Raw genomic sequence first — 16,056 nt, 5'->3', positions numbered from 1 at the left:
AACAAGCCTCTAATATCTTTTGTATTTTTTTATTTGTGCATATCAAAGCAGCTATGCCTGGAAGTGAGTGTTCTGTGTTTTGTTTATTTTTTCCTTAGGTCAGTTGACTTTTAAGCTTATTGGGTTCTTGGTGCTTTTTTCCCCCATTCCTTCTAACTTTGGAGTTTGAAAGACCAAGGGGAAACTGCTGCACTCTTTAAGTCATTTTGAGTGTATATCATTAACATAGACTTAAGTAGCTGAAAATTGTCTTGCCCACTGCATAGGCCTGCTGTTTTCCATCAAGGCCAAATATTTAACATGGAGGTCAGATGGGCAATTTGCTCTCTGGTGCCATTCCAAAGAAACATGCTTGGATACAACATTGGGTTCCCAATGCTTCCATCCAGAACTCAGATTTTCTCATTGAAATCTCAGAAGATAGTGGTAAACACGAGCCTCCTGATGTGAGCCCTATGTGTGATTATAATGCCTTTCAAAACAAAATAATCGAGGAGTGCTAAGGACCTCCCTTCTGGGTTAGAATCCATTTCCTTGCATCTAAGAGAGTGATCCTTTGAAAAGCCCAAAGGGAAAGCAAGGCTGGCTTCACCCATTCTCATTCTGTGTGCTCCATATTTTCCATGGTGATTCAGTTATTGTTTCTCTTGCTATTCCATTATACCATAGCTCGTGTAAATAGTCATGGCTTTAAGTGAAAGAGCCAGATTGTGCCTTCATAAAAGAAGCAAACACATAGATTTCATTGTTGATGGCCCCTGGAAGCATGGCTTTACTGAATGTCTGAAAGTTTGGGTATGCTCTGGGCAGCTTTTGAGGGCCCAAAAAATAAATCTTATTGACACTTCTGATTTCTGTGTAGTTGAAAGAATTTGCCAACTTTGACTTTGATGTCTGGAGGAAAAAGTATATGCGTTGGATGAATCACAAAAAGTCTCGAGTGATGGATTTCTTCCGGCGCATTGATAAGGACCAGGATGGGAAGATAACACGTCAGGAGTTTATCGATGGCATTTTAGCATCCAGTGAGTCTGGTCATCATTCCAAACACGGGTCACACCTGGATTCCTTGCACTTTGTAGAAGCTGTGATATTCTAGCTAAACAGTCTTTCTGAAGCTGGCCAGGAGCTTGGCTCACACCTGTAATTCCAGCACTTTGGGAGGCAGGTGGCAAAGGCATGGTGGCACACTTGTGGTCCTAGCTACTTGGGAGGCTGAGGTGAATCACCTGAGCCTGGGGAGGTCAAGGCCTGCAGTAAGTTGTAATCGTGCCAGTGAACTCTAGCCTGGGCAACAGAGTGAGACTCTGTCTCAAAAAAAAAAAAAAAAAGACAGTGGTTAACCAGAGGTTTTCAGCTGAGAAACAATATGATTTGGTCTATGTTTTAGTAAATCACTGTGACTACTATAAATAGTCACACTTCCCTTTGTATAGCAATTTGTTTAGAATCTAAGACAATAATCTAAACATAGGAAAACTTTATGCTATTCCAAACTGTCACTATTCTGAAATAATCTAAATATCCAATAATTGTGGGGTGGATGAGTATATTCTTGAGTTGAGTGGTAGGACTGTGGGTGGTTGTAATATTATGTTTATGCCTTTTGGTATATTTGAAATGGGGAATATTACCTTTTTTCGTTGCATTTGGGGTAGGGGAGTCTATAAGTGGATATGTATTACTTTTCAGGAAAAATCAAGACATAAATTTTTTTGCTCTTAAGAAGTATTTCTGGCCAGGTGTGGTGGCTCACGCCTGTAATCCCAGCACTTTGGGAGGCCAAGATGGGTGGATCACTTGAGGCCAGGAGTTCAAGACCAGCCTGGCCAACATGGCAAAACCTTGTCTCTACTAAAAATACAAAAAAAATTAGCCGGGCCTGATGACAGGCGCTTGTATTCCCAGCTACTCTGGAAGCTGAGGCAGGAGAATCACTTGAACCAGGGAGACGGAAGTTGCAGTGAGCCGAGATTGCACCACTGCACTCCAGCCTGGGCGACAGAGCAAGACCTTGTCTCAAAAAAAAAAAAAAAAAAAAAAAAATTTCTATAACCGCCAACCAAACAAATACCCCTCTTAATGTTTCAAAATATGATTCCTTTTCTCCAGAGTTCCCCACCACCAAGTTAGAAATGACTGCTGTGGCTGACATTTTCGACCGAGATGGGGATGGTTACATTGATTATTATGAATTTGTGGCTGCTCTTCATCCCAACAAGGATGCGTATCGACCAACAACCGATGCAGATAAAATCGAAGATGAGGTAAGGGAAATAATTATATTTTGAGTACACTTCTGGCTGTAGGTTTGTAATATCCTGAATTTGATTGGGTTCAGTGATCATATTAGCCTTTGACTTGTCTGTTGGGAGATAATTATTTGGAGTTCTATTTTGAGATCTCTTTTTGGATAGCATTTCAAAGAGTCCCAGAGGATCTCTGACATCTGAGCTCTAGCTCAGGCTAGATGGATTACTCAAGTGAGTCATGTCTGTGTGGTGCTCTGAAGTTTACAGAGAACCTTTGCAGGGCAGCATACTCATCCTGGTTCACTCGTCCTGTGTTTGGGATGGACTCATCTCACTCTTGAGCATGCTGCCTGGAATCTAGGGAAATGGTCTACCAGTGTAGCATTTAAGGGTTGAAATGGACTGGGCATGGTGGATTACATCTGTAGCCCTAGCACTTTGGGAGGCCAACACGGGAGGATCACTGGAGCCCAGGAGTTCGAGACCAGCCTGGGCAACATAGTATGATTCTGTCTGTACCCCCCACAAAAAAAAAAAAAAATTAGCCAGGTGTGGTGGCAAGTGCTTGTAGCCCCAGCTACTTAGGAGACTGAGGTGGAAGGATCACTTGAGCATGGGAGATCAAAGGTGTGGTAAGCTGTGATCATGCCACTACACTCCAGCCTGGGCAACAGAGCAAGACTTGTCTTAAAAAATAAAAACAAATGTTTAAAAGGGGAGTAAAATGTAATGTTTAAAATGGTGTATACCCATCATGCTTTCTGCCTTGTTAAAAACTACCACATTGAAACTGCCAAATTTATTAGTGCCATCTAGAAACCCTAACATCTGTTGATAACAGATCTTAGGAAGGGAGAGGTGCTGGGACAGGTCTTAGGAGTGGCCCTGGAACACACCAGGACTGACTTCCAGGGAATCTCGGGGTCCTAGGGTGAAATTTAAAGCAGTTCATAATTTGCTTTATTAATAATTTGATTTTGATGCAAGCATATTAGCACTTTTCTCTGAAGGAGTTTTGAAGCAGGAATAAAGAATGTTTTGTATAGTCACTTGGGAATTTTCTTTCATGCCTTTTCTCAGTGTCTCAATTAGTTCACTTAGTAAGAAGAACATATACTAATTTGGAACAGACAATAAATGTATATGTCAAAAGCCTGAAATGCCTAAAAAGTAAATAATGAGCCGTGCGTGGTGGCTCACGCCTGTAATCCCAGCACTTTGGGAGGCTGAGGCAGGCGGATCACCTGAGGTCGGGAGTTCAAGGCCAGCCTGACCAACATGAAGAAACCCCATCTCTACTAAAAAAATACAAAAAATTAGCTGGGCCTGGTGGTGCGTGCCTATAATCCCAGCCACTTGTGGGGCTGAGGTAGGAGAATTGTTTGAACCAGGAGGCGGAGGTTGTGGTGGAGCCGAGATCGCACCATTGCCCTCCAGCCTGGGCAACAAGAGCGAAACTCCATCTCAAAAAAAAAAAAAATGTAAATAATGAATAGCCTCCCTGTTAATGTATAAAAATCTTTGTTTCTGTGAGTAGGAAGTCTTGCTCTACCCTTTACACTTTTCTTTTTGTTCACACCCAATAGGTTACAAGACAAGTGGCTCAGTGCAAATGTGCAAAAAGGTTTCAGGTGGAGCAGATCGGAGAGAATAAATACCGGGTAAGGAAGAGAAAAAGCAGTCCTTTGTTGTGGTGGTTTCTCATATGTGGCTGATCCCACCTTTTCCTCCTGATGCTTAGAGGCCCAGAGCCCATCGGACTTGAGATGTGGTCACTCTCTGACCTCATCTCTATAGATGCCAAGTGTCAGGTACCCTGTTACATCTGAAAACTAGTCCCATATCTACCTAGATAGTAGTAGTTTGTATTAAGTTTTAAGATAGGAGATATTTCAGAGCTGTCACTTCACATCTGACAAAGTTCCTAGGGGGATGAAGGTACCTTTGGAAACAGTTATATCTGTTGGCTGACCACTTGCCCACAAAGAGATGGTCATTGTGAGCCTGAGTGGCTCCCAGGCTAGAGAGGCCTGGGGAAACTGTGTTGAAGCCCCAACAGACACTGTGCCTGCTCTGAGCTGGGCTACAAATGGGGCCCAGGAGCACTGAGGAGACATCAGGCTCAGTGGTCTTCCCTGGAAAGCCATGCTAGGTGTGGCCATAATTGACAGTGAACTATACTTGTGTTTTAGCTTCTTTTGGGACCAGGGTCAGGGACATAGAAGGATCTAAAACAGGTCTCCTAAAATATATCAACAGCTCGTCAAGATTCTCTAAAGTCCTAAGAAAAATCTATGATTGGCAAAGAGGATTTAGATTGCACTAAGAAACACAGGAAGGTCCATGTTTCGTTAGTATATCCAAAATGTCCTCAAAGTACACCAAATCTACCCCATGCTGCAGTCTCCTGAGGAGAGCTGGGTGAATCTGCTTTGAATATAACCTAGGGCATTTAGTTAATAAAGCTCCATATCTTATGCCTGCTTGTTGGGTTTTGTTTTCTTGTTTTTTGTTTTTAATTATCTATGAGAGAAATGAATTAACAAGAACAATATAGCGTGGAGAGTTAGTTCATAGTTTATAAAACCACATCCCTGGCCGGGCGTGGTGGCTCACACCTGTAATCCCAGAATTTTGGAAGGTAGAGAGGCGAGCGAGCGGATCACTTGAGGTCAGGAATTCGAGACCAACCTGGCCAACATGGTGAAACACCCTCTCTACTAATAACACAAAAATTAGCTGGGCTTGGTAGCGCATGCCTGTAATCCCAACTACTAGGGAGGCTGAGGCAGGAGAATTGCTTGAACGCCGGGGTCGGAGGTTGCAGTGAGCCATGATCACGCCACTGCACTCCAGCCTGGGCAACAGAGCGAGACTCTCAAAAAAAAAAAAAAAAAATTAAAACCACATCCCTGTGGCAGGACTTGGTAAGAATATATTCGGTGTGTGTCACTTTGCCAGAAAAACGTAATGATATGATTTTCATTCTTTAGTGTTAATTTGACAAAATGTTCTCTTTTTTTTTCCCCTCCTTTTCCTCCATCCTTTACTCTTTACTGTCTATAGTTCTTCCTCGGCAATCAGGTACAGTGTGCCTTGCAATGTTCTCCTTCTCAATGGATATGGTCTGTGTAGCTAATGCTGCCTGTTCTTCGCTATGGGGAGAGGATGTAATCTGAAGCATGCCTGGGTCGCACCTGGTTGTCTTACCAAGTGGAGAAACTGTTGATGGGGCCAGCATTGCAAAGCTATCTTAGCAGCAAAAGAATATAAGTATAATTTTTTATAAAGGAGATGAAATGGAGGAAAGTGAAGCTATGGTATCAGTCCATTATACTTCTAAGAAGAGCCTGGTTTTGTACTTCTGTGTTAGAAGTCAGATTACCAAATAGCACAGTTCTTATTTATATTAGAGTCTTTTGACAGTTAATAAATTTTGTAATGTATGGTAAGTCAATTCCTGAAGAACTTCAGTACTGTTTAAATATCTTTTTAATATTTGTAGTTACTTATATTGTATGTTATAATTACAAGGTACCTGAGAAGTGTAGTGTGGAGATCGTAATTGGCCGTGGCCTGAAGTATGCTGATTATGGCCAGCCAGCCAAGATTTAATGGGACCAAATTAGACTTGCAAAAAAGATTGGATGCTTTGACTCCACTTGGTAACTCTAACCTTTCAGATCTTTTTGAGTGCTGTGGGGTCCTGTGTCCTCCAATGTGGAAGGAAGTTGCATGAGTAAAATCTGTCTCTCTGATATGAAATTATAAACACTAATTGTTGATTTCAGGCCCTCAAACATCCCAGGCCTTGCAAGTCACTATAGAAATGTTCTAGGCAAGTGGGAAGAACAGGGGATAAGAGAGAAAAACTAAAGATGAGAACAAACTGGCATTAAAAAAACATCATTGCTTGAGAGTGTCCAATATGCCTATTTGCTAATGACTGTGTGTGAATGCTAGGGTGCCTTTGAAGAGTCCTGACACCCTCTTCTACTGCTCCATTGATCAGGAGAGGGTCAGATGACTTCTAATGTTGGGAACGGAATTATGAAGTTCATTTTATACACAGGCACCTGAGGCCTCAAAAATCACATGCCTACTCACACAGCTAGTGTCAGCCACTGCAAGAACCCAAGTCTCTGTAAGAGGTTTTCCTTTTAAAAGGTGGAAACAACAGTTACTGACCCTTAGGACTCTTATTCGTTCTTTGCCTCACTGACAGCCTTGTCCTACCAGGTGTGCACAGGTCTCCATTTTTAGAGCTGCCATAATCCCTCCTACCACTTGTGACTCTGGCCTCAACTTCCCCAGCTACACTGGCTGCTGGCTTGGTCAAACCTCCTTTCCCCCATAGCTTAGCAGAAACAAGTTAGAATCTTTCAAAGAGAGCTTTAGTGTGAAATTAAGGTTGGGGGGACATGAAATATATGGAGTGATAAATTATAGTACACAGTATTCCAAGAATAAAGTACTCCTGTGGTTCCTTCCTGATTCACCCTGGGGTACACACAGGTGCATACTCCCTGCCTCTCACCCATCCAGAGAAAACCCTTTGCAGTGACTCAGGTCCAAGAGCACTGCTCTTGGGTGGAATCCTCCATGTCTCTCAGAACCTCCCACAGGGCTTCCCATTTTGACTTGTGGGGCCCAGCTTCTGAGGGGGGGCTCTCACAGAGCCTGGGGGGCAGCTTCCTTCCCAGGACAGGACGTGTATTCTCTTTCAAGTCTGGGTTCAGTGCTGCTGCTACCACACAGTGCTTTTGCTGCAGTCACTTTGTATAAACATGTTTAAATTTTATCAGATGAGAGGGGTGGGACTTCTTTTATTTTCAAAGTAAAGGGCTGGGAGGGAGGATACAGTATTTTTCAATCGCCTTGCCTGTGCAACTACTGCATTTGAGTCAGAGCAGCTAAGGAATATGGAGAATTACCACAAGTATATTAATTTTGAGGGAGGATGGCTATATGACCTCAGATATCCTTTCTTGCATTTTCAATTTTCTGCCTTGTTTTAAAGTTACAGTTGTCCTTTATAACTTTGAAAATCCTGGCCGGGCGTGGTGGCTTATGCCTGTAATCCCAGCACTTTGGGAGGCCGAGACGGGCAGATCACGAGGTCAGGAGATCGAGACTATCCTGGCTAACACGGTGAAACACCGTCTCTACTAAAAATACAAAAAATTAGCCGGCCTGGTGGCGGGCACCTGTAGTCCCAGCTACTCGGAAGGCTGAGGCAGGAGAATGGCGTGAACCCAGGAGGCGGAGCTTGCAATGAGCCAAGATCGCGCCACTGCACTCCAGCCTAGGCGACAGAACGAGACTCCATCTCAAAAAAAAGAAAAAGAAAAAGAAAATCCTACCAACTCCATACCCGAGGAACCCTTGAATTGAATGATTTTAGGAATTCCATTTCTCCAACCAAATGTTTGTTTGTTTTGGAAACTCTGCATACTTCTCTTTTGTTGCTCCTTACTTCATTTTGGAAAGAGGGTAATTTATGCCATGAGAAACTCCAAATGTTTAGAGCTGGGAAGTAGGAATGTTTGGGCAAGAAAAAAGGAAAAACATAAATAATCAGAAATATGCTTGTTTTAACATCTAAAATGATTATTGGATACTGTTCATAATCATCATGGGAGCTGCAATTTTTAATTGCTTCAACTCAATTTTAGTATAAATATGACCTAATCATTTGTTCAGCTGAAGAAACTTTTCTGCTGGTGACACTGCAATTAGCAAATACTTCGGGTTTATTCCTGAAAACCTGATGCAGAAAATCAGATTTTCTTCTAAGCTTGTAATGATGCTTTGCAAAGGTTTCCTTAAGGCTTGAAATAGTATTCACTATTTTCCATTTAGCTTTAAAGCATACTGTATTCAGAAGTTGATATCCACTATCTTTCTTTTAGGAAAACAAATTAGCATACCAAGAATATGAATTTTTAATTGGGCAGAATCTCTTTTAAAAAAATAAAATGACCTAACACTTTGTCTGTTTTCCTACCTCTCCTTTTGGTGCAGAGGCAGTGGTGTGACCATTAAAAGTGATTTTTATCCCAATAGAAAGTATATTGGCCCAGCGCAGTGTCTCATGCCTGTATTCCCAGCCCTTTGGGAGGCCAAAACTGGCGGATCACGAGGTCAGGAGTTCAAGACAGCCTGGCAAACATGTTGAAACCCCGTCTCTACTAACAATACAAAAATTAGCTGGGCGTGGTGGCACACGCCTAATAAACCCAGCTACTCGAGAGGCTGAGGCAGGAGAATTGCTTGAACCTGGGAGGCAGAGGTTACAGTAAGCCGAGATCACACTGTTGTACTCCAGCCTGGGCAACAAGAGTGAAACTCTGTCTCACAAAGAAAAAAGTATATCAAGACACCAGTCTTTAGCTTGATATTTCTGCTTTTCTATTTTTAAAATCCTTTTGTGAAATACATAAAAATGCAAAATTGTGAGAGTTAACAATTCTCCTGTAGCTATCAAATTGTCATTCCTGTCTGAATACAGTCTGCTTTGGGAGAAAAACATAGATCTGCTTTAAGACATATATATTAATTAAGTTTCCTTTGATTCTACAGTTTGGGGATTCTCAGCAGTTGCGGCTGGTCCGTATTCTGCGCAGCACCGTGATGGTTCGCGTTGGTGGAGGATGGATGGCCTTGGATGAATTTTTAGTGAAAAATGATCCCTGCCGAGGTAAGGAACCATTCTAAGCATGAATTACATGTTAGGTATGCCCCCAGCAGTGATCTTTTATGCTTACAGGAAGCATTGATGGTGGGGTCTGTCTGTTTTTTATTTTGTTAAGCTTCCCAGGTGTCATCCCACTAGCACAGATTAGAACTCGGGTGCCAGCATAGGCCAGGGAGAAAAAGCTGAAGAGGTTGATGCTATTTGGGGAGGTAGGTCTAGAGGAATGCAGTAATGAGAATTAAGAGTGTATTGGTGTTACTCGAATGTTTGTTTGGGGTATTAAATTAACACTATCCTAGAAAGGAGCCCGGTGAAGCCCTTTAGGTTCCCTCTTAGTGCCTCAGATCCCTTTGCCTGTAATTCCTGTGGCTGACACTCAGGGAGAGTGTTAGGCCCTTCTCATACAGGGAAGAACTGGTGAGCCCCCTGGACCAGGAGGAAGGATAAAGACACCTACATGTGAGCCCATTCACTTCTAAGACAGGTGGCCACCTAAGCAAGACCATGGGGTGTCTTTCTGCTAAATGTGAAAAGGCTGGCCCACCAGCCCAGAAGCATAAGGAGACTGTCAATTTAATATGAGCATGAGTGGTGGCATCTGCAGCTAGGGGGTGTGTGGGGACTGCAACAGGGAAGAGATGACCAGTTCCAATTGCTAAATCCTCTTCAGCTATGTCCTTGCCTTTTTCCTGTTAGCAGAGCTGCATGTGGGTGCACAGGAGGCTCCACCACTGTTTGCCAATTTGTCTTTCTTGACTAGTTTCTGCGTTTCCTGCCCTGTCTGTTTCTTTGTGTTTACGTATTTTTTATTCTAGTTCACCATCCTGGGAGTAAAATAAAGCGCTCTGATTCCAGCTCTTCGATTTCCAGTCAGTCTCCCATAGGTTGGCTTTTAAGCTTTGTCCCTCTTCCTCACACCCTAGCCCATTGAGAATGGCTTTGCTTCTTAAACTGTAACATCTCTTGGTTCTGTGTATCTGCTGCATTCATGAATGCTTGAAATGGCCAAACCATAGCTTTTCTAACTACTCAAGTTGATGGTGCATAAAATACTGTTGAGACAGTGTCCATGGAATTTGTTTTGAGTTTCTATTTAACAAATACTTATATAGTTTTGTGTGCCACACACTATTACAAGTACTTTACAAGTAACACATTTATGCCTCATATGAAGTGTAGATGCTCTTATCTCTGTTTTACAGAATAGGAAATTGAGGCATAGAAAACGTAAATAATTTGCCCAAAGACAAACAACTAGTAAATGGCAGAGATGAGATTCAAATTCAGGGCAATCTGGGTCTAGAGTATGCCCCTAGTCAGCATGTTATATCTTTCAGAGGCTGACACACCTTCCTGTATGTTTATTATTGGATCACCTGCATAATTATTAAGGTTTATTTATAAACCTAGCAGAAATGTTTGCTGTACAGTACATAACTTCTTTGGAAATGATTTATAGTCATATTCTGAAGCATTTAGTGAGGACAGAGCTAAAGATAGCAGTTTTCACATGAATTCAGATATGCCCCTAAGTAGTTCCTCTTATTTTAACTCATTCTGTGTTTACTACAGTAAACCAGAGTAAAAATTCAGCAGTAATAATTTTCATTAGAGGTTCCTTTTTTAAAAAAATTGGGGCCAGGTACAGTGGAATCCCAGTACATTGGGAGCCCAAGGCAGGAGGATTGTTGAAGCTCAGAAGTTCAAGACCATCTTTGGCAACATAGTGAAACCCCATCTCCACAAAAAAAAATTTAAAAATTAGTAAGCATGGTGGTACACACCTGTGTAGTCCTAACTACTCTGGAGGCTGAGGTGGGAGTATTGCTTGAGCCCAGGAGTTCAAAGCTACAGTGAGCCATGATCATGCCACTGCACTCCAGCCTGGGCAACAGGGCAAGACTCTTTGTCTACAAAAAAGTAATTTTGAAAACACTTAAAAACTTGAAAGTATTTAGTTTTAGAATTTAATTTAAAAGCCGTCTTTTATTGCTTTAATGAGAAACAATATATGCCATTTTAACTTTAACTCAGTAAAACAACTTTATTCCTTTCCAAATCTATGAATAAGGTCCTATTTTTCCTGTCATGTATGATCAGACTAAATAAAAGAGATATTGCATGTGGCATTTTGGAATCCTTGATTGCCTGTTTATTTGCTGCCTGCTCTATTTATGATAACATCATGCTGCTGGCCAAGGAGAACACTGCTTGCTTTGTCCTTATCTTAGTATCTAAAATTTGGAACCCCAAGGAAATTGGGGAGGGCCATCTAGAAGCTATTTTCTGTGAAAGCTAGTAACCTTTTTTAGCATCCCTTGGAACAAACAAGGTAAGACTTTCCTGTGTCTTTCCAGGAGTGCTCTCCTGGAACTCAGTAATCATCTCAATCCATTGACTGTGGAGAGAACTCTCCAGAAGTTTTAAATTTCGTAACTCTATCAGTGATGGGCAGGATAAGCTATTTTTAATCAAATAAAAAATGGTGCTAGGCGATGAACACCTAAGGACTAGGATGGATTATAAGTTAGAAGGGTATGAAGGATGAGAAGAGAACAAAGTTACTTGAAACTATATTGGAAGTTCTATAAGGATTAGTGTGGCTTCTGGAAACAGTGCTTATGGTAGGTTTTGTACTCATTTATGTTGCATATTTCTTTGGGTCTCTGGAATGTAGAGAATGCTATACTGAGGACAGTACAAGATGTGTGACAAGGTTCTTAACACCAGTGTGCACTATCATTTCTTACCTCCTTTTACACAGCTATTTTAAAAGGTAGAAGATATCTCAAATTGCATGTAGCTTTTAGTCATGTGTAAAAAAATGAAAATATTTTACTAGCTAGATTTGCCAGTCTCCTGGTACTGCCAAAATCAGATATTTCAGTTTCTGAATGTATCCGTGGCACAGGAAATCATGATGTTTTGGATGGAGAGAAAAACAGTGCTCCTGCCTAAATAATGGGTATACTTGTACCTAAGGTACTGTGTATGTTTTTGATCATTAGACATATTAGCTCCCCCAGATAAGTGAACATCTAGGAAATTTCATTTATGAAGATTTAAAAGACACATTTTGAAATAGAACTCATTTTTTTTCAGATTGTTATACAGATAACATAAAATTTACCATCCTAGCCATTTTTAAGTATAGGACTAAGTATATTTGTGTCATACTACCGTCACCACCGTCCATCCACAGAACTCTCTTCATCTTGTAAAACTGAAACTCTATACCCGTTAAACAATAGCTTAGAACTGAATTTTAACATGCCCACATCAGCCAGTTTCAGGTGGCCAGCATAACTCCCTTAGCAAAGGCAGCCTCTTTGGTGGTCGATGAACTGAACTTGAGGTGGCTGCCATCATGTCTGGTTCTGTAGGTTCAATGGTAGATCTTTTCTCCAGTGAAAAGAATGGTGAGGGGGAAAATCCTATCACAGTAGTCAACCAAGTACTAGGAATCTTCTCTTTTTTTTAACTTTAGGACTATAATACCCAATTTTGGGAAATATTTGAATCAATGTAAATATTAAAAGTACCTTTACTACTAAATTCAAGTGCTAGTACATAAATTTTGCTTAATCAGAATTTGGTGTTTCCTTCTAGTTCGAGAAAAATGTTTACTTTTTACTTGTGGGATTGCTCCAGAAATCAATTTTCACAGCTTCCAACTGTTTATTGTTTGTTGTCGCCTCCTCCCATCCCAGCCTTTTCTATTATCAAAGTAAAAGTATTAATTGCCCCTTAACACCTTTTTTAATTCTTAAAATTGGCCGCTTTAAGTTTATTTCTGAAGAAAGAGCTTTCATTTCTTCCAAGTGATATGTATATAAAATGTTCCTTACCAAGAATCGTTTCATTGCCTTGCATCTTCAGATATTTTCTTTTAAAATGCAAATATCCATGGGAGTTGTAGCATATTAAGCTAATATTAGCTAGGCATGGCTTGGGATAAATTAATTATTCATTGGTCTCTTGACCGAGATGAGAGCACCAGAAATGTGGGAATTTTACTATTGTGAGCTTAAGAGCATAAGGACCAAGAAGATGGAAATTACAGAGAGAGGAAGGAAAATAAAAGGGAGAAGACAAGCCTTTAAAGCCCCAATTAAAGTAAGCCATTATTTTTCACTTGAGTTTAGACCTTCTTAATGAGGCCTCATGGAAGCGTGCAGGAGCTAGCTAACCACTGTTTACAGTCTCAGATTGCCTTAATGCCTATGTTGCGTGTCTTTGGCATGGCTGTAGTAACCTGGAAGGATGACGTTAGAGAATTGTTCACACGTCTTTGCATCTCTAGCCAGTTTAATACTATCCCAAGAGGTGACCATTGGCTGGAGATTTCCTTGTGAAAACAGAGACTGTCTCATTATGTTTATTTGTTTCGTTATGACGTGTAAGCGCACCCTGAGAAAATGATGAACTGTATTTTCCCAGCATCCTGCATGCAACCAGCTAGGAAAGCAAGTGAGACACCCTTTGGGCCCTCAGCAGTCATTTAATGAGGCGTTACAATGTACCTACCTCATGGTGGCCTCTGGGGCTAACAGGGTCATGACATAGGAGATCAGCATAGGATCCTGTGATAGAATTAAACAGGTCCTCAGATCACCAAATGCAAAGGTTAAATGTGTTGCTGTTAACATGGGATAATCTTCCTTCTTGTAGTATCTTTCTTATGGAAAGCTATTCTATCTGCTCTTTTAAATTGCTTTAATATTCTATATATAGTAGGTGTTGGCAGTCACAAATTTAACTTTGTGGTTTCAGTCATGAAAATTCATGGATTTGCATTTGTTGCTGGTGTGCAAGAGAGCCAGTCACACAGCGAGAGAGTGAGCCCCACTGGCCACTGACTCCTCACTTTAACACAGCTTGGTGCTTCTCTTCTTCATCCCCGTGAAATAATGAGCACTTCTCAATGGAAGCACTTCTTAGTGAGTTCATGAAGGTTGTGAGATCCATTCCTTGAAACTGTTGAGAGACTATTGTTTTCAGAGGCTATTTCAGAGAAACAGAGGCTACTCTGTTACACACATACTTACTGAAACCCTAAATGCAAGCCTCGCACTGGGATCCAAAGGTAAATTAAGATGATGGTCCCTGCCTGCAGAAGCTCTCAGCCTAGTGCAGGGAACAAACATGTGAATACATGCCCTTCTATTTGGTAAAATGAATGGTTGAGAGAGCAAGAGGGGAAGAGATGACTCTGCCCATGAAGATGGAGAAGGTATCAGGAAAAGGGCATAATTGGGCTGGGCATAGTGGCTCACGCATACAATCCCAACACTTTGGGAGGCCTAGTAGGGAGGATCACTTCAGGCCAAGAATTTAAGACCAGCCTGGGCAACATAGCAAGACCCCATCTCTGTTTTAAAATAAAATACAGGCCGGGTGCAGCAGCTCATGCCTGTAATCCCAGCACTTTGGGAGGCCGAGGTGGGCAGATCATGAGGTCAGGAGTTCAAGACCAGCCGGGCCAATATGGTGAAACGCTGTTTCTACTGAAAATATAAAAAAATTAGCCGGGCATGGTGGCATGAGCCTGTTGTCCCAGCTACTTGAGAGGCTGAGGCAGGAGAATCGCTTGAATCCAGGAGGCAGAGGTTGCAGTGAGCCGAGACTATGCCACTGCACTCCGTCCTAGGCAATAGAGGGAGACTCTGTCTCAAAAAATAATAATAAATAAATATATGGCCAGGCACAGTGGCTCACACCTGTAATCATAGCACTCTGGGAGGCTGAGCCGGGCGGATCACCCGAGGTCAGGAGTTCAAGACCAGCCTGGCCCACATGGTGAAACCCTGTCTCTACTAAAAATACAAAAATTAACGGCCTGGTGGTGTACACATGTAACCCCAGCTACTCGAGAGACTGAGGCAGCAGAATCGCTTGAACCAGGGAAGCGGAGGTTTTGGTGAGCTGAGATTGTGCCACTGCACTCCAGCCTGGGCAACAGAACGAGACTCCATCTCAAAAAATAACTAAATAAAAATAAATGTTTGTGTGTGTGTATAAGTGTATGTGTGTATATACTGCACTCCAGCCTCAGCGACAGAGTGAGACTGTATCTCAAAAGGTTTTGAAAAAGGAAAAGGAGGTGTTGCTTCAGCCACATCTTAAAGGAGGTAACACTTGACCAGAAGGAAAAGGGATCTGGACGTTCTTGGTACAGAAACCACAAGTTCATATGAACAGAAGTGTCAACAGCTGAAAAAGTAAGGGGACAAGTAGTCCCATGGGACTGCAGCCAAATGTACAAGGTTAGCGACCAGATAAGACTCTGGACGGGTCAGCAGGAGGGGCCAGGTGATGGATGCCAGACCACTGGGTCCTGGGTACTTACCACATTGTGCTTCCTAGTCCCCAAGATGTGGTCCTCAAAAAAACGAAAAGTCACGGTCAAATGAATTTGGGAGATGCCAAGTTAAAGCTCTCCCAAGCAGGGAAATATAGAGGACCAAACCCCTTTTGTAGGAAAACCCTAGAAAACCTCACTTGGGGAATTCTGCTATAAGCAGTGAAACACCATGGAAGGATTCTGAGCTGTTGACAACAGATTTTCATTTAGAAATTCATTCTGCAAAATACAAAAATTAGCCAGGCAAGGTGGTACATGCCTGTAGTCCCAGCTACTTGGGAGGCTGAAGTCGGGGGATCACTTGAGCCTGGGAGGTCAAGGCTACAGTGAGCCATGTTTGTGTCACTGCACTCCAGCCTGGGTGACAAAGTGAGACCCTGTCTCAAAAAAAAAAAAAAAAAATGCATTCTGCAGAATGAGAAAATGAGTGAGGGCTGGGTGGGTGGTGAGATGAGAAACAAGGAGACCAGTAGGAAGGCTGCTACAGTTACCCAGTGGGGAGGAGGTGCTCCATGAAACACCTGAGTACAAGGGGGCATGCACAGGCTCAGGGATTCAAGAGGCATTTGAAGGTAGAATCAATAGACTGAACTGCCCTTGGGAGGGAGAGACCTACGTTGGTGCCAGGGTTTTGGTTCCTGACTCTGGTCATGCCTAATCAGTTGTTGGATATAACTTCTGGCATCCAGCAGGAAGGCCTGTCCTACTAATATATTTGGAGTTGGGTGTGACTGTAATGGTAG

General features: G+C 42.1%; 1 protein-coding gene across 22 annotated transcripts in view; it reads left to right on the top strand.

The window, feature by feature from the left end:
- Positions 1 to 16,056, top strand: part of LOC101146907 (microtubule-actin cross-linking factor 1, isoforms 1/2/3/4/5) — a 280,531-nt gene that overhangs the window by 253,383 nt on the left and 11,092 nt on the right. For 8 of the 22 annotated variants that reach the window (XM_063700149.1, XM_063700146.1, XM_063700105.1 and 5 more), the window contains 7 exons: positions 49 to 63; positions 863 to 1,025; positions 2,113 to 2,267; positions 3,839 to 3,913; positions 5,319 to 5,336; positions 8,835 to 8,952; positions 9,765 to 9,833. In XM_063700149.1, coding sequence (XP_063556219.1) covers positions 49 to 63; positions 863 to 1,025; positions 2,113 to 2,267; positions 3,839 to 3,913; positions 5,319 to 5,336; positions 8,835 to 8,952; positions 9,765 to 9,833 — 613 coding nt within the window. The remainder of the gene's footprint in view (positions 1 to 48; positions 64 to 862; positions 1,026 to 2,112; positions 2,268 to 3,838; positions 3,914 to 5,318; positions 5,337 to 8,834; positions 8,953 to 9,764; positions 9,834 to 16,056) is intronic. The other 14 variants (XM_055392119.2, XM_055392104.2, XM_055392100.2 and 11 more) reach the window with 6 other exon arrangements.

Source organism: Gorilla gorilla, chromosome 1 (assembly GCF_029281585.2).
Source record: "Gorilla gorilla gorilla isolate KB3781 chromosome 1, NHGRI_mGorGor1-v2.1_pri, whole genome shotgun sequence".
NCBI classification, from domain to species: domain Eukaryota; kingdom Metazoa; phylum Chordata; class Mammalia; order Primates; family Hominidae; genus Gorilla; species Gorilla gorilla.
Note: the sequence above shows the minus strand (reverse complement) of the source record. Positions and strands in the feature narration are given on the sequence as shown.